General features: G+C 43.3%; 1 protein-coding gene across 2 annotated transcripts in view; it reads right to left on the reverse strand.

Moving 5' to 3' along the window:
- Nucleotides 1–2964: 2964 nt before the first annotated feature.
- LOC138582119 (zinc finger protein 34-like) overlaps nt 2965–18361 on the reverse strand; it is a 256603-nt gene continuing 241206 nt past the window's right edge. For both annotated transcript variants that reach the window (XM_069653109.1, XM_069653108.1), the window contains one exon: nt 2965–5438. In XM_069653109.1, coding sequence (XP_069509210.1) covers nt 4657–5438 — 782 coding nt within the window. In that variant the 3' untranslated portion in view covers nt 2965–4656. The remainder of the gene's footprint in view (nt 5439–18361) is intronic.

An 18361-nucleotide genomic window follows, 5' to 3' on the forward strand; every position in this document is an offset into this window, starting at 1 on the left:
AGGAGGAAGTACTAGGAGGAACTGAAGAGATAAAGGAGATGATTGTTAAAGGACTAGGAGATGGGGAATTAGAGCAAAGAGAGATGGTGGTCCCTAAGTCAAAATAGGGTAAACCCAAAATGGCAGATAGTATAGGGCAATGATGTAAAGGGGCGAGACATTAGTTGAGAGGCAGGAGAGGTGCAAGAGATCGAAGTAGGTGGCAGGAGGTGCAGAATCCTGACAGTGAGGGACCTAGTGTCTAAACAATGGAGCAGACTCCCGTCACTCTCTGGCTCCAATCCATCTTGGAAGGCCCTTGACTCATTGCCCAGCTTGCAGATTCCAACTCTGATGCCCTGGTCTGGTCTGTTGGTCGATCAATGTCAGCTGTCTGAAGGACCTTAAACGTTGGAAGGAAAGAAGGATTGGCAGATTGATAGCAATTAAACCTGAACTTTCTCCCAAGCATTTTTATACCATGAAAATACTGGCAATTAAATAAGCTACTGAAAACATTCAACAGAAAATATAACATTTATTTTGGCTGGGGTTGGTCTCATGAGTTAAACAAACCCTTTTAGAAAGGTCTCATGAGAGCCTAACTGACCATGTCTTTACATTGGCTAAACACTGCCTCAAACGAATACCGAAATTAATTGAAATAGACCAATCTTTCACTCCCCTTGCATAAACTGTTGAGGCTAGCCTCAAAACAAAGAAAGTGGGGTACTCACCTTCTTCAGTTAACCCAAAATAGCCTTTGCTATCGGGAGAGAACAGCGGCAGGATTTAAAGTTTCCTCTATTCTAGGGAATCATTACCACGATTCTAGGGAACTCTGACTTTTATCTGGGAATTGATCTTTGCGTTTTACGGGATGGTAGAATGGGTTCTATCTGTCCAAAGTTGGCTACATGATAATAACACTTCCTATACTCTAGAGCAATGAAAACAAATATCCTCTCCTCTGAATCTGCCTGTTTTCAGGGTTCCAATTCAGGTACTGTGCCACTCAGACATGAGAAAATGATCTCTTTCGACCTATCCACACCCAGTACCAACACTATTTATAAAGTCTTTGACAAGAATGATCCCCACACTCCACAATCATACATGAAGAAGTGGCGGGAAGACATACAACATATGATTCTGATGTCCTCTTGTGGAAAATATATGGATGAAAATATATGGATGAAAATATATGGATGACAGATCGTCTGAATGCATGCAAACCTTTGAATACTCTAACAAATTATCATACTCGCAGTATTTGACACAAGATAGGATGGGAAACACCTACCAAACTATTAGTAGGTTGGTTTGGTACCAGGCACCATGTCTGTTATTTGGTAGGACTGTGCATAGCTCTAGATATTTAGGAACGTAATCCTCATTCTGAACTCAGAAGTGACTGGTATTAACCTTCCCATATAACTAATAGTCATATTATTGGGAACTGTTAATGCAGAGGATAGCAACATGCTGGGCACACTTTCCTCTATGCTCATAAAATGTTGAATTCAGCAGATAAAGAGTACCACCATTTTGGAAAAAGCCTATTCTCAGTCGCTGAACAAGTGATGGTCTAAAATATGGCACATATATGCAATGGAAAAGTTCACAGCGGCATTCACACCTATACTTACCTAACATAGGATAATATATAGGTCCCATGTTTAACTTTTTGCTGATTAGCAAGGACTGATGCAGTGTGGTCCCAGATTCTTGAAATAAGTGTCATTGTGTTACCTGTTATTGACCCTGACAATTCATCTTTATAGAATCTGAATTGAGTTATGTCATTTTTGAGGGCATATATTTGGAGCACTCCTAAATTCTGAACTACTCTACAATATTTCTCTTTATTCTTAATCAATACTACGTTTTTACACTTGGTTATTTTATTTTGCTTCTTTTATGGTTTGTTAATTATTAACAATGTAAAGACAGTCAGAATAACACCTTTGTGGAATAAAGGAAGTATGGAATACCCATCCACAAAGGGTTAACAAACATGTTCCAACTTAGAGAAATGTTCTGACTCATCTGTGTCATTTTGAAGAGCCCATTTAAACCTCAAATAGAAACTCGAAAAATGTATTTAACCAAATCTGCATGAAGAAAAAATAGCTTTTTTCTCATCCTGGCCAAGGGTGGACCAATTTATAACAGGCTGCATTCTGACCAATCAAAACATATTTTCAGTCACTTGCCAGTGGCACGCAGTGCTACCACCATGATCACCTGAGGAATGAAGAGATGAAACAACACAACAGACAGTGAGTGAAATCTCCTATTCGAGAGATGATCTTAAGAAGTAACTTGTCTAACACACACAAATCGGAATTAACGGTCCCCAACTTACGTAAAAACTATTTTACATGGTTTGTGCCTACCATGTCCTTCCCACTGTACCGAAAAGCCACCTATGGTAAATTAAGTCTTTAGTTTCTAGCCCTACATTCTTGATTCCGCACCCAAAAGAACTACTTAGAAAAAGGAATGATCAATCGCCAGTCCTTCAAATGAAACTCTGCATCTAATACAGACTGTGTTGATAGTCCTTATACCGTATCAAGGAAGATGATCATCATCTAGTGGTATCTAAGAATAATACATGTAGAATTAAAGTATTAATACTATCCCACCAATGCGCGCATCTGCTCACTCACCATTTGAAAAATTTCAGGTGGATCTGAAGGATTTACCAAGGCTTTTTTAATAGTAAACCTACTGTAGATGTATAGAGTGAGGGAAGTGTAATTATTATGGAATCATGACCCGCCTCCAAGTTATGACCTGTGGTGAAGCCGAGGGCCAGAAGTCCATCAAGGGTCTTACTCTCAAGTGATAATGACCTTTCCCAAGTTCTATAAGGCTATTAGCACGTAGTGGTATTAGCAATATATGTTTTTGATTTCTGGTGGTGAAGTAAAGATGCTGGATTAATAGTGAGAAAAGTAAATGGGCAAAATGTACAAGTAATTTAAATGTGTTTTTATTTTATTGTAAATAACATGTTTTCTTTCTAACATAAGAATTTTAATTGTAAGATTTTTTTAATTTTAATCATTTTGACATGATCATGCGTTGGGTGTAATGTAAACAATAAGCAGTTTCTCGAAACGAAATTCAACGGCAAAACATTTTTCTATGTTTTAGCTTTAATTTGGATGTAGTCTGTCACTTTGAAAATGCAGTGAAAAAATAATGGTCAGAGAGGAGTGTCTTGCCGACAGAAATAACTGGGAAATGTCATCACTGTTAATTGAATGCATAGAATTGCTTTCTGCTGTTTTCCTGGCTGCTTTTAAAATCAAAATTATTGTCTTGCAGCCAAAAATATTAGTTATTAACTGTATTCTGGGCATTGTCATCGGCTCAGAGGAGGTCAATTATGACTTGCATGTTCTAATATTGCTTATTTTAAACCAGAAGGGACTTCCATTGCAGCAAATAATCAATTCTTTACAGTTTTTAACTACAGAGCAATCGTGCATATAAGCTCTTTCATCAGCTTTGGGGGGTACATGTCTCTAGCAGAACCTGGGCACTTGGCTGTCATTAACAAGCGTCACTACACATTAGGTATTGACTGAATTCTGGCATTCTGATTGGCTCAGAAGTGGGCAGTAAAGAAATCCACGTGCAAATATTGCTTATTTTAAATCAGACAGGACCTCCGATGCCACAAAGAATCAATTATTTTCAGCTTGTAAATGGACAACAAGCATCCCTGTAAGCTCTTTCATCAACTTTGGAAGGTACAGGTCTGACCAGAATATATACACTGGGCTGTTATCATCAAAAATCAAAGGGGCATAGAAAATGTATTTGCAAGGGGGAATAGTAGTATGGCCAATAAAAAGGATCATTTACAGAATCAGTAACCTTAATAGGGTAGAGGAGATTGCCAGTGATGGTGATCCAAAGGGTCAATATTTTTCGGCTGAAAAAAGGGAGCAAGAGTTTGTGACTTGAGGGGTCTTTTATAGCAGCTTGCAAAATTCTTTCAGGAAATGGAGAAATTTGGAATTGACTCTAGCAGATCGATGGGCATTGTATTGATCCACAGTAGAGTGAAATATTTTGCTGAACATGAACATTGTAAGGCACAGATTATTTTGGGGAATTAGACAGGTGAGGAAAAAACTATCATTGAGTGTCCCATTGTATTGGTGATAGGCTTTACCTTCTGAAGTGGGGAACTTCAATGATTTCCTATGTCCATTAGTATAAATATATAAACCCTCAGCATTTAAGTGGTTAAGTATCACCACTTTATCTGAAGTGAGAGGAGTTAGTCATTGAATTGTTATAAAAACGATACTGGGGATCCTTTAAAATCCATGCCCTGTGTTGCACAAGTACCATACATGAAATTAATTTAATAAAATGAATTCATGTGATATGGAATGCCAGGATAATGTTCTACATTAAAAGTAGCAGAGCATATGTTCCTTTCAAGTGTTAGATCTCCATTGAATAGTTTTAAATCCTACAAGTTTTCTTTTTAATAAATGTGGACATTTCTAACTGGCTGCAATAGTGAAACTGGCAATAGTGTTAACAATGTATTTACCACACAGGTGGTTTATTGTCATTTTGATTGAGGGTTGGCACTGTTGTAACTACCCAAAACCACCTTTGGATAGTGTGGTGTTGGGCACACTTTCATTCAGGATGTGGTATACCTGTGTCCTTGCCTGTCTCTCTTATGTGTATTTTGCAGTGCATAATCAGTGACCTCTTCCGACTGAAGTTTTTGTCACATACATTACAGTGATATGGTCTTTGTCCCGTGTGTGTCCTCTGATGTTCAATAAGAGAGGCATTTTGCCTGAAACTTTTCTCACATTCAGTACATTGATAAAGTATCGTTCCTGTATGTGTTCTCTGATGTGCAATTAGTAATCTATTATGACTGAAGTTTTTATCACATTTAGTACATTGATGCCCTCTTTCCCTCATATGTATCCTCCAATGCACAATCAGTGACCTCTTCCGACTAAAGCCTTTTCCACATTCAGTACACTTAAACGGCCTTTGTCCCGTGTGTGCTCTTTGATGTTCAATAAGAGATGCTTTCTGTCTGAAGCTTTTCTCACATTCATTACAATGATAATGTCTGGTAAGGTTTTCATTCATTGTAACATTACTTCCAGCATAACGTGTATTTGGTTGGCAGAAAGGAAGCGATTCATTCCACAGATTACTTGCAAAGTTGTCAGATTTATCTGATTGTTCTTCTTTGAGAGTTCCCTTTTGGGAATTTGAATTTGCAGGGTCCTTGAAACCACTTTCTGGCCATAGGTGGCTTCTCGTGCTTGTTATCTTCTCCAAAGTCTTGTGCACCTTCAATTTTGGTTTTTGAGACATCTCATTACGCATCATCGTTTTTTCAGTGCATATTGAAGAATAACTTATTTCTTGGTCCCTGACCATGCTTTCATCACCTGTAGGAGTAAACAATATGTGATCATTAATATTTTAAACACTCACTTAAAATGCTCATTTCCCTTGCATTTCATCAAGTTTCTGAATCATTTGAATTTTCCAAAATAAAAACATTGTTTGGAGTCTGGGTATTCTTAATGCCAACTGTGAGAATAGTGCAATGTAAATTTAACCATATAATCTGTATGCTTGCAGCGATCGATCAAGAGACCCAACTCCAGACAAGTTGGAAGTTTCTTCACAGATTTATTAACATTGGATTTACAGGCAAAGTGGGTATGCAGTTAGGAACTTAACTATGAGGAAGTCAATTTAATCTTTTTAGAATAGCCCTTTTCTTTCCAATCATCTGGAAGAGTGCCTATTTCCTTCTTTGTTTTTATTGAATAACATTTTGCCCTTTTAAAGCAGTCATGATAAGATTATTGTCATACATGTACTGCTACTGTCGTCTCGAACTTTAATGATGTTTGACGAACTTTTAGCCCTCGTATTTCGACCCTAGTATTTCAATCACTTCTTGCATGATCTAATGCTTTATTTGTGAACTTCTGCACTTTCTTCAAATTACCGCTGACCATTTTATCAAATATCCAGATGTTATCATCTATCCCACTTGAGATGAAACTTGAGCAACATTCCAGACTCCTTTCCAGACTATTGTACATGTCAATACGTCACCACTGAAAGACATCTATAATGGTAAATCTGATAGCTGACTGACAGCATTTGCATTCCATTATTGTTGTTCTACTGGTTCAGGATCTTTATTCTTTATTCATGCTGCATTTTTACCATCATCAGTTCCAAACCCAGATTTACAAACGTGCAGTTTTCCACATAATGTGAATGGATCAATTCTTAGCACAAATTCAAATTTTTTGGAAAAAACGCTCACTTATTTTTTTGTCATGAAAAACTCAGTCTGTGAAACCAATTTTGGTCTTATTGGTAATTGCTGCTTAGGACTAACCATTCTTCCCCAGGATCCGTTGATATTCTGTATGCTATATCTTCTCTTCCTTCTCCTATTCTTCCTTTAGGGTGTTTGAAGTCTCCTTGTTTGTAGCAATTGCATGTATTCTAAAATGAAATTTCAATGGTGCTGTCCCACAATGTTGTCCCCTCCCTTAAATGTATCCACCTCAGATTATCTGGGAGTGTCTGATATTGTTAATAATTGTTTTTGGATACATTTTTGATTTTTGTAAAGGTGGTCATTCCGCTTTGCAATAGTAGAAATGTGCTTTTCTCAATGTCAGAGATAGCTATTGGAAAATGAAACGCAGGAAAAGATCCAAGTTCAGGTCAAAAACATGCACATGCCATCAGGCTAGAGATGGGGGGGAGTGGTCCGAGAGAGGCAAAAGGACACCAAGTAAAATGTGGGAGTTGGAGGAGGTCTAGGGATTGAGTTTGCAACACAAAGCTTTTCTGTAACCTCAGATATAGCCACAAATAGCCGACATCTCAAAGCAAAATGTGTCACAGAAGAACATATTACTTACCGCTGGTAATGTTCTTTTGACTGGATGTTCCTCCCGGGTATTCCTCATCTTTGATATACTTCGATTTCCTGCTTGCAGCAAGAAAACTTCTCACAGCAGAGTGTGCCATGCAATGTCATCACTGGCTGTGTCCCTCGACGGCCTACATCCGTCTCGAGTATGACATTGGCGTCGGGATAAATGGCACGCACTGCACCCATTGCCTCAGTTCATGTTTTTCATCTCACTAGCACAGCAGTCTCGGAGATGCAAAAAAAGTGTGAGCATTCACAGAGAGGAAGGTGAAAATCACAGAAATTCTCTCCCGACAGACGGGCAGGATGGGGGGGGGGTGATGAGGAACACGTGGAAGGAACATTACCAGGGGTAAGTAATTTGTTCTTCGCCTGGATTTGGGCCTCCCACATATTCCTCATCTTTGATAGACTACCATAGCAGTACTTTGTAGGAGGTTGGAAAGGAGAATGTCTTTCTGTTTTATGCAGTGTAACACATTTTCCATATCTGGTTTCCTGGCCTGATAGGGATTCCAAGCAATACTATGTGAAGTTATGTAACGAAGTCCAGGTGGCAGCAATGCAAATTTCTTGTAGAGGCACCCCCTCTGAAGGGCTGAGCAGGTGGCTTCTCCTTTAGTCAATTGAGCTAGTAGACCTTCAAGAATTTCCTTCCCAGACAGATTGTAGCACTCAGAAATGCATAGGACTTTCCAGAGGGACAGAATTTGTTTTGTAACCGCTTGTCCCATCCTGTGGCCCAAATAGTCAACAAGCAGTTGATCATCTTGTCTCAATTTAGAGAGCCTATTGATATAAAAGCTTAATGCTCTCTTAGGGTCCAGTCTGTGGAGTCTCACCTCCTCTTTTGATGGGTGAGTAGGAGGGTAAAAAGCAGGCAAAACAATCTTTTGACCCAAGTGGAATTCTGACACCACCTTAGGTATAAATGAAAGGCAAACCCTGAAAACTACTTTATCTTTATAAAAGACTGTACAAGGTGGCTTAGATGGCAAAGCTTGAAGCTCGCTAACCCTGCGTCCAGAAGTGTAATGGCTGTTGAAAACCCAGTCTTTAAGGAAAGCATCCTAAGAGGACAGGAATGCAAAGGCTCAAAAGGAGCACCCATCAGGAAGCTCAAGACTAGGTTGAGGTCCCAGACCGGAACAATGAAGGGTACCAGCAGGAAGATATAGGTCAACCCTTTAAAAAATTGAATGGCAATAGGAACACCTTGAAAAAGGAACCTTGTTTCGATGAGCGCTTAAAAATGTACAGCAAAACCAGATAGTCCTTGGCCGTAGAAACCTGAAGCCCCTGATGTGCTAGATATAGAAGGAAGGACAACAAAGCTGGTGTGTCACAAGTGAAAGGGTCAATTCCTTTATCTCTACACCAGCTGCAAAACTTGTTCCAATGGCAGTGGTCTAGAGATTTTGTCGCTGGCCTTCTGGCCGAAAGCAACACCTCCATGACATCTTCCGGAAGTCCCAATTTTAGTACCTTAACCTCTCAGAAACCAGGTGTGACGGTTGAGAGGGTCCTGATTTCTGGGTGAAGAATGCGACCCCCTCTTGCGAAAACAAGGCCTCTCTTTGGGGCAGACGAATTGGAGGGCAGATGGACAATTCCAGAAGTTCTGGGTACCACGTCCTCCTGGCCCTATCCAGAGCAATCAGGATCATGGTCTTCCCAAACCTTCTCAACCTCCTGAGAACATGAGGAATTATGGGGACTGGTGGAAAAGCGTATAGAAGTGGAAATTCCCAGTCCACTATGAACACGTTCCCTAGAGCTCCTCTCTGAGGAAATTCCCTGGAGCAGAAAAGGTTGCACTTTCTGTTGACACGGGACATGAACAGATCCACTTGAGGGGTTCTCCAAAGGGTGAAGATGTCTTCAAGGACTTCCTGAGCAAACTCCCACTCGTGGGAGACTGTGCTCTGCCTGCTCAGAGCATCTGCAGCTGTGTGCTCTTCTTCAGCTTGGTGAACGGCCGATAGAGAGATTCCTTCTTGCAGTGCCCAAAATCAAAGCTGCATTGCCTCTCTGCACAGTAGTAGTGACCCTACACCTGCTCTCTTGTTAAGGTAATGCATGGCCACCATGTTGTCTGTCATTATCAGGACATTCTTCCCCCTTACAGAGGGCAGGAAGGCCATCAGCGCTAGTCTGATTGGCCACAGCTCCAAACGGTTGATGTGCAGTTTGGACTCCAACAGAGAGCAGCGTCCGCTGATCGTTAGACCGTTGGAATGTCCCCCGCAACCTGTGAAGGTGGCGTCCATAACCACCGTAATCTCTGGCCATGGCTGCCAAAAAGGTTCCCCCTGTAACGGATTCTCCTTGCAGGTCCACCACAGGAGATCCTGGGCGACCTTGCTCTGGATCTGAACTGGATCAGTCATTCTGCCGGAGAACTATGACCATTGGGATCTGAGGGCCCACTGAAGGGATCGCATCCTCAGATGGGCTTCTAAGACGGAAGACTTTGGGCACTCTGAAATTTGTTTACCATCTGCGATATGTGAAGAGCCCTTATCTTGGGTGGTGAAGCTTTCCCCCAGGAAAAGTCCAGGACTGCTCCAATAAATTTCAGCTTCTGGGAAGAAGTCATGTGGTACTTCTTCAAATTGAGGGAGAAGCACAGATTGCGGAGAAAGTGGCAGGTGCTGTCTAGATGTTCCAGATCCTGTCCAGAAAAGCGGGCTCTTATCAGCCATCAGTCAGGTAGGGGTAGATGTTAATTCCTCCCCTCCTTAGATTCGCTGCAACCACTGCCATCAACTTGTTGAAGCCCTTCAGGGCAGAACGTCAGCTCAAAAGGCAGTACTCAAAACTGATAATGAGAGCTGCCAATGGCAAATCTCAGGTACTTCTTGTACTTGTGATGGATGGGCACATGGAAATAAGCATCCTGACAATCCAATGACACTATCCAATGTAGGTTTCTTTGTTTGTTTCTTTCTTTATTTATTTGTAATGCGCGCCAGTCCCAAAGGTATCAGGGTGCGAAGATAAGACCAATCCTTGAGTTGAAGGGCTTTGAGGATCTGCGAGAGAGTGACCATCTTCAATTTGCCCTTCCTTGGGAACTTGTTCAAGCATCTCAACTCTAAGATGGGTTGCAACCCTCCGTCCTTTTTCGGAATCAGAAATAAGGAGAGTACCAGCCTTGATTTATTTCTGCTGCAGGTACTTTCTAACCTTGAGACGACGATGCAGATCGACCCTGCTGAGGTTGTCTAATTGCAGCGCCAAGATATTTAGCAGCTGCCTTAGAGGACTGCGGTTTCTCTAGGCTTTTATCTGCCTTGGATCCATATATTTGTAATCCCTCAAAAGGGATATCCAAAAACCTGGATTGACTGCACATCAAGTGCAAACCCTGACTTCCTCAGCCAGGCAAATCGACTGAGAACAGTACCAGCCGCCATGGAGTAACTCACCCAGTCCGCTGTGTCTAAGCCCAATTGTAGTGATTGACACATGGCATCCTTCCCATCTTGAATGATGTTCAGAAAGCCCTCTCTCTCTTCCCCCTCTGGGACATGTTGTGCTGCCATAGCAATCAGCTCCCACAAGGTATACATTAACTTGTTTAAGGCATAGGTGGCGTTGGCTGCCTTCAGAGACAGGGTCCCAGCTGAGAAGATACTCTTCCCCAGCGTGTCCACCCTATTATCGTCCCTGTCCGTTAGAATTATAGGGTAATCTACCTGCTTGGAAGCACAGGTGGCTGTCTGTACCACCAGGCTTTCTGGATTTGGGTGCTTAGAAAGAAACTCCAGGTCAGTGGAGGAAGGCTTATATTTTTGGGGAAATCTTTATACACTGCGGGAGTGGAGTCTGGTTTTCTCCAATTTTCCAGGACTCTATTGTTAACTGCTGAATGGAATGGAAGTATACAGTCCTTATGCGGCTCTGGATCCAGAATGTCATTTATGTCATCCTGCTCATAGTCCACCACAGATCTCCCCCAGATCCCTCAGGTGTGTCGGATTCTATTTCAGGGGAAGTATCAAGCCCACTGGCATCTTTAGGTGCGTCAACTAGGTCCCACATCTTAGGTTCCTCAGAGATTAGCTCTTCGGGGACACCAGGAGTGCCATAATCCAGCCCAAAAACAGGGCTTTCCTCCTCCACCTCCTACTCCTCATAGAACTCACAGACGTGCAAAAGTATTTTTAGCCTAATGTTTAAAAACCTTTGAAGAGCTCGGAGAGGACGTCGAAGGCTTTGACGCTGATGTACTCGACTTCAACACCTTTGACACGGTTGGCTGGAGTGGAGATAGACTTTTCCCGCGAGGCATCGAGACCACAAGTGGCACTCGAGGGGGCATTCGAGGGGCATTCGAGTCCTTTCTCTTGGGTGCGCGAATAGCAGCTTTTGACGACACCCTGTCGACCTTTGGAGCGATGAGGTCAGAAGTCTCTTTCGACTTCTGCGAAGGGGGAGGTGCCTTTGCAAAAAAATTCGAGCATTTTCAGTCGCAATTCTTCCAACTTTACTTTGTCCTTTTAGCAGGAAAGCGTACCCGGTTTCACTCGGCTGAGGAATCCGAAGAGGAAGATCGAGAGGGATGGCGTCTCTTTCTCGACTTCTTCGAGGAAGATGACAAAGAGCGACGAGACCTCTACCTAGAACGCTTGACAAGATTTGCTGCGTCTCTTGGATTGGTGAGGAGAAACATCTCTTAAGCTCTTGTCTTCAGAAAATGTAGCCTTCGACAAAGTGATTGAAGCAGATTTGGGGGAAGGCCTATCCAAGGGGAGTTTCCCTTTTCTCTCTTTTAAGGCTTTCAATGTAATCAATTGACACGAGCCACAGTCATTGACTTTGTAGCCCGATCCCAAGCACCAGAGACATACTCGATGAAGATCTGTTATGCACATTTTTTCAAACCGTAATCGGCACATCTCTTGAATTCCTTTTTTGGGGTAGATGAAGACATATTCAACAATTTTTTTGAAGTGCGTAGCAAAGAATGAACGCTGAGGCGAGTGAACTAAGGCAATGGGCGCGGTGCGTGCCATTTATAGCAATGCCATACTCGAGGCCATCGAGAGACACGAAGTTGGCGATGACGATGCACGGCACCCTCTGCTGTGAAAAGTTTCCAAGCTGCAAGCAGAAACAGAGTATATTAAAGATGACAAATACGTGGGAGGATACAATGCATTCCAATCACACTGTGTGTTGTGGGGGGAATGGGAGAGAGCAGGGGAGGTGAGGAGGCCATCTGGGGAGTGGGGTGAGCTGGCACAGATGAGGGGGGCACTTGGTAAGGCCCTCGGAGAGCAAACAAGCATTTCTTTTTCAGGTGTTTTTCCGATATTCGCGGCTAAAAATCTACACATAGTTGTGGCTATCTGTAGTCCGTACACTGGAAATAGGCATCCAGGATTCCCATCCATGCAGTAACCATGACCGATCCTGCTTAGCGTCAAAGGGATGGAGGTGCCAGCCCCCTCAGCCATGCTGCCTAATAAAGGAGTACAAGTTACAATACCACTTAGAGCAACATGGTGTGAGTGGGTGGCCCCTTCCTCGCTTTGAAGCTCAGCAGGGTTGGCCCTAGTTAGTGTTCAGATGGGATAGCTGGATGCCTAGTTTAGTATGGACTAAAGGTAGCCATGGGTATGATAACTGAAGGTATTTGTAGTTCATAGCTGCGGATAAGTGAAAAAAAAAGAAAATAATATATATATTTGTTTTTGAGGAGGTGAGAAATCACTTGAGGCATATGGGACTCCCATCCATGCAGAAACCGGGAAAGACCCTGCTTAACATCAAAGCGAGGAATGGGCTGGCCCCCTCAGGCCATGTTGCCTAATAAGCAAGCACAAGCTACAAGACCGCTTAGAGCAATGCAACATAACCTGAGGGGGTGGCCCCTTCTTCGCTTTGAAGCTAAGCAGGGTCGGTCCTGGTTACTGCACGGATGGGAGACAGTCCACAGTCCTGGATGCTGGGTGTTTTCTTAGTTTTAAATATCTCATAACACACAGCATCCTTTTTTTTTTAAATTGTGCTACTGTCAATCCTCAAACGTATTGCACTCGAAAGGTCAAGCGGTCATGAACCCACATGAAAATAGCTTCTCTCTCTGGCTAAGGAGCTGCAAATACATGAAGAATTGCAATATATATATATATATATATATATATATATATATATATATATATATATATATATATGGAAAGTGTTCACAACCTAACTGATTATCTTTATGCACAGAAAGGATTGCTCTGCTTCAAAGCTACTACTTCCCTATGTACAAATATCACATGATGTGACTGCACCCTAAAGAAAGTAATGCAAATACAAATATGAGCACATCCAGAGAAAGTACAGTAATAAAAAAAACAGCAGAACAATAAGAAAGTGTTGATAACCTTACTGATTGTCTTCATACACAGAAAGCATTGCTATATTTAAGTGTGTATTTTGATTGATTTGTTTATTTATAGAGCGCTTTATACCAAGGCGCTGTATAATGGAACAACTCGTACAGTGAACAACAATAAACAATAAACAAAGAACAATGTGAGCAAAATTACATGATGAATCATTCAACAGCAAAAACAGTGCAAAAAGCAATTAACTGTGGAGAAGGGGAAGAGGAGAGGAAGTAGGATTGGTGTGGGGGAACAGAGAAGGATAGAACAAGTGAAGAATAGGAAGGTGGGAGAATGAGAAGGGAGTGGGGGTTAAGGAGTTAGAAGAGGGAGAGGGGGGATGAGAGAATAATCAGATCTTCAAGGAGGAGAGTGGAGGAGAAGGGATTTAAGGGACGTGCGAAATGAGGGAAGGGTATTGGAAGAGCGGATTGAGAGAGTGAGTGCGTTCCAGTGAAGAGGAGCGAGGAGTTGAAAGGAGCGGAACCTGGAAGAAGCACAAGGGGAAGGAGGTACAGTGAGGAGGAAACGGTCAGCAGAACGAAGAGAGCGTGAGGGGGGAGTAAAAGGTGAGAAGGGAAGAGAGATAAGGAGGAGCTAGACCATGTAAGGATTTAAAAACAAGGCAGAGAAAACTGAATTTTAACTGAAAGTGGAAAGGTAGCCAACGAAGATGAGAGAGCGAAGAGGAGATGGAATCACAAGAGGTAAGGAGACAAAGAGTACGAACGGCAGAGTGGTACATGGATTTAAGGGGGGTAAGCTGGGATGCAGGAAGTTCAAAGAATAAAGGGGAGCAGTAGAATAGCCGGGAAAAGATGAGAGAGGAGATAAGGAGTTTGGTCGCATGGAATGTGAGGGAAGGACGGATTTTACGAATGTTGTATAGATGGTAGCGGCAGGAGCGAGAGGTAAGTGAAATGTGTTGTTAGAAGGAGAGAGAGGAGTCAAATATAACGCCTAGATTACGAGCATGGGAGGAGATAGGGAGGTTGGAGGGGGGAAAGTGGATGAATGGGGAGGAGATGAGGAGGAAATGAGTTAGAAGGGAAGAAAAGGACTTCTGTCTTATCAGTGTTGAGAGAGGAAGCGTGAGGACATCCAGTTCTTGATAGCTGTGAGACAGGAGGAGAGTTTGAGATGGAGGTCAGGTGTGAAGGAGGAGAAAGAGAGAAAGAGCTGAGTATCATCAGCATAAAAGTGATGGGAGACGTCAAAGGAAGAGATAACGGGGGCGATTAGTGAGGCATAAAGAGAGAAGAGGAAAGGACCACCAAGTATGTATATGTTTCCTATGTATATGTTTCATATGCTGTGAGTGGACCCTAAGTGAATTATTGTAAGAACATATTTGAAGTATAAGTCTACAAATATAGTACTTTTTGATTTCTTTGTTCCTAACTATTACTGTCTAAGATATATCACTAAAGGAAAAAACAGCAAGTCAGACATGTGATGTCATCAGTGATGCCATCAATGACATTTGTGATGGGTGTTAGTCTTAGCAATGCACGGAGGTGCCGCGAGTTATGGTTGCTTAGCTTACCATAACTGGCGAATTTCAGGGGTTTTCTGGTTTTACTTGGAACCATAATGCCCCTTTAACAGTTTTTTAACTGAATTTCATAGGTTTTTAGTAGCGCAACTTAACCATAACGTCCATTTAACAACGTTTTTACTGAATATATATATATATATATATATATATATATACACCCCCCCTATATTATTACACAGCCACGGTAGTGGCTGTGTAGTTATGGTTAAGTTGCTGTTTCTGTCATGAACCATCGGACACGCCCCTTCTGAGCCTCCTCGTCCCTGACACGTCAGGGCTTACGCTCTGTTATACTACCAAAATGGCCGCAAGCACAGAACGCTGCCTACCAGCCTTCACATCAAATGCAGCACGTTCTATAAAGTAGCCACACCCCCACGGCCCCGCGCGTCTCAACGCTACTGTTAGCTGTGGCTAGACGTGTGCTCCGTAGTTCGCCTTCGCGGAACTCTGTTGATTCCTGGTTCCCGGACCTTCTGCTTTCCTACTATTCTCACTCCTTCTTATTCAGCCTCCCCCCGGATTCCGTGCACCCGCCTCAGAGTGCTCCTTTCCCCTTTCCTGGTCTTCCTGGAGTTTCCTAGCGATCCCGGACTTGAAGCTGAATAACACTGGAAGCCGAAGACGGCTGAGCGGGCTTGTACAAGACCCAAACCATACGAAAGAAAACTCCTCCTAAGGATTCCATCAAGCAGCGAAAACAGGTGAGAAAAGGGGAAACCTGTGACAGATTGAGACGCCACCTGACCGAAGTCGATACAGACATGGAGGCGGCCATTCAAGATCTTATGCGAGGCATGCAAGAACTAACGACCGAGGTACAAAACCTAAAGGCAGAGAATGGCACGTTAAAACAATTAGTCTTATCCCGCGACTTTGCCACGAAGGAGAGCGTACTATTGGGCGGCATTGTAGACAAATACGATGGGTCAGCAAAAAACCTTCATGGATTCCTGGATTCCTGTTTGGTCCACTTACTTTTAAGATCTAGGGCCTCATTACGACCGTGGCGGTCCGGAAATAGCGGTGGCGGTAAACCCGCCGCCACCGTTGTTTCCGGACCGCCTGATCACGACCCCTGCAGGCGGGAGGTGATGTTCCCGCCAGGTCTGACCTGGCGGGTTTAACACCGCCCGCCTGCAGGCGGACGAGGAAACACCGGCAGCATTACAAGATGCTGCCGGTGTTTCCATGATCCCGATTCCCATTGAGTCCCATAGGACTCAATGGGAATGGGGATTTACACCATTCCGCCTCCGTGATTCCCGGAAAACCGGGGTTGTGATGCCCCGGTAATTCTGGGAATCACGGAGGCGGAATGGTAATACGAGTCCGGCGTTAACCAGGCGGTTTTACCGCCTCGGTTAACGCCGGACTCGTAATGAGGCCCCTAGTATTTCTCTACTCCCAGGGCTAAGGTGGCCTTTATTATTTCGCACCTTTCCGGGAATGCATTAACCTGGGCCACACCATTAGTTAATGCCGGAGATGCCCTACTGGATGATTATGGCGGATTCATTCAAGCTCTCAAGACCATGTTTGACCGCCCAGAACAAGTCTATACTGCTCAGGAACGTTTCCAGCAGGGCTCCCAGGACATGCTCACGTATGTAACACGATTCAAGCAATTGGCTAAAGAAGCGGACTGGTCCTCTGAAGCTTGCTTCACTCTCTTTCGAAGAGGGCTAAATGAAGACATCAAGGATGAACTAGCCAGGGTGGCACGTCCAAGTTCATACCAGGCCCTCTACAGATTGATTTTTGCATCCAGGAAAGGAAGGCAGAGAAAAAGAAGACCAACTTACTTTTTCAGAAGAACCCCATAGAGACTTCCTCGAAATCCAAAGGTGGTTCTGTCCCTACTAACAAATCCGAACCCATGCAAATAGGGGCCCATCCGAAGGTGGTTCTGTCCCTACTAACGAATCCGAACCCATGCAAATAGGGGCCTTCCGTTGACCCATATCCCCCCAAGAAAGGTTACGAAGGATTCATACCGGTTTATGCATGTATTGCGCCTCGGACAAACATTTAGTGAGAGAGTGTCCTATAGCCCCTCCATGGTGTTCGGGAAACGCCAACTCCCGATCCTAGATGGAGCACAGTTTCGGGAGAGAGATGTTGGCTCCACATCTATACCATCCTTGAACTCTCCTGGACCAAACAATTTGGTAATTTTACAGGCCTTTCTATCGCCATCCAAGAAGGAAACCTACCCCATTCTGGCATTAGTGGACTGTGGGGCCATGGGAACATTCATAGATCAAGAATGGGTCCTTAAACACCATATTCCTTACGAATCCCGGAATATCATGCAACCTGTAGAAGCAATTGATGGGAGACCTCTTTCTTCAGGACCTATAACCCTTCAGACCAAGGAAATTGAGCTTGTAATAAACTACCATTGAGAGAAGATAAAGTTTGATATCATAAAGTCCGCCCATTACCCAAGGGTTTTGGGAATGCCATGGCTACAAAAACACAACCCATACATCAATTGGGCAGCAGGTTCCTTGTTCCTGGGTTCCGAGCATTGCATGTCTCATTGCCTACTCCTGGATACTGCTCCGACACCATCGGAAGGGCATTCAGCAGACCTTCAAGCTCCACTCACAGTCTCAAACATCATCCAGGTTCCTAAAATCTATCAGGAATACTCTGATGTGTTCTCTTCTGCTATTGTTCAAGCCTTACCTCCTCATAGACCTGAAGATTGTGCTATTGAAACCGAACCTTCAGCTGTGATTCCCTTTGGAAGGATGTTCATTTTATCCGAACCTGAGAAAAAGGCCCTCCGTTAGTACCTAGATACTAACCTTGAAAATGGCACCATACGACCATCTAAATCTCCAGCCGGGGTTCCTCTGTTTTTTGTTCCAAAGAAAGACACCAATGAGCTCAGACCTTGTCATGATTATCAAGGTCTAAATCAGTCCACCCTTAAGGATCGCTATCCGTTGCCCTTGATCTCAGATATCCTGGAGGCAGTAAGAGGAGCCATAATATTCACCAAGTTGGATCTTAGAGGTGCCTACCATCTGATCCGTATTAGAGAAGGCAACGAATGGAAGACAGCCTTTAGAACACCCTTTGGTCATGCCCTTTGGACTCGCTAATGCCCCGGCGGTTTTCCAACGCTTCATGGATCGGGTGTTTTTGGATATGCTATTTCTCTTCGTCATCGTGTATCTGGACGACATCTTAATATTTTCTAAGGACCTTCTCAAGCATGAAGAACATGTTAAGACAGTGTTACAACGGCTACGTGAACACAAGCTCCTGGCAAAACCCGAGAAGTGCCTTTTGCATGTATCTACTGTTCACTATCTAGGATTTGTCCTTAGCCCAGAAGGTATTGGAATGGATCAATCCAAAGTAAAAGCCATTCTATCCTGGCCAAGTCCGACCACCGTGAAACAGATCCAGTCTTTCCTGGGTTTAGCTGATTTCTATAGG

The sequence above is a fragment of the Ambystoma mexicanum genome, chromosome 3q (genome assembly GCF_040938575.1).
Source record: "Ambystoma mexicanum isolate Mex_15411 chromosome 3q, UKY_AmexF1_1, whole genome shotgun sequence".
Taxonomy (NCBI): Eukaryota; Metazoa; Chordata; class Amphibia; order Caudata; family Ambystomatidae; genus Ambystoma; species Ambystoma mexicanum.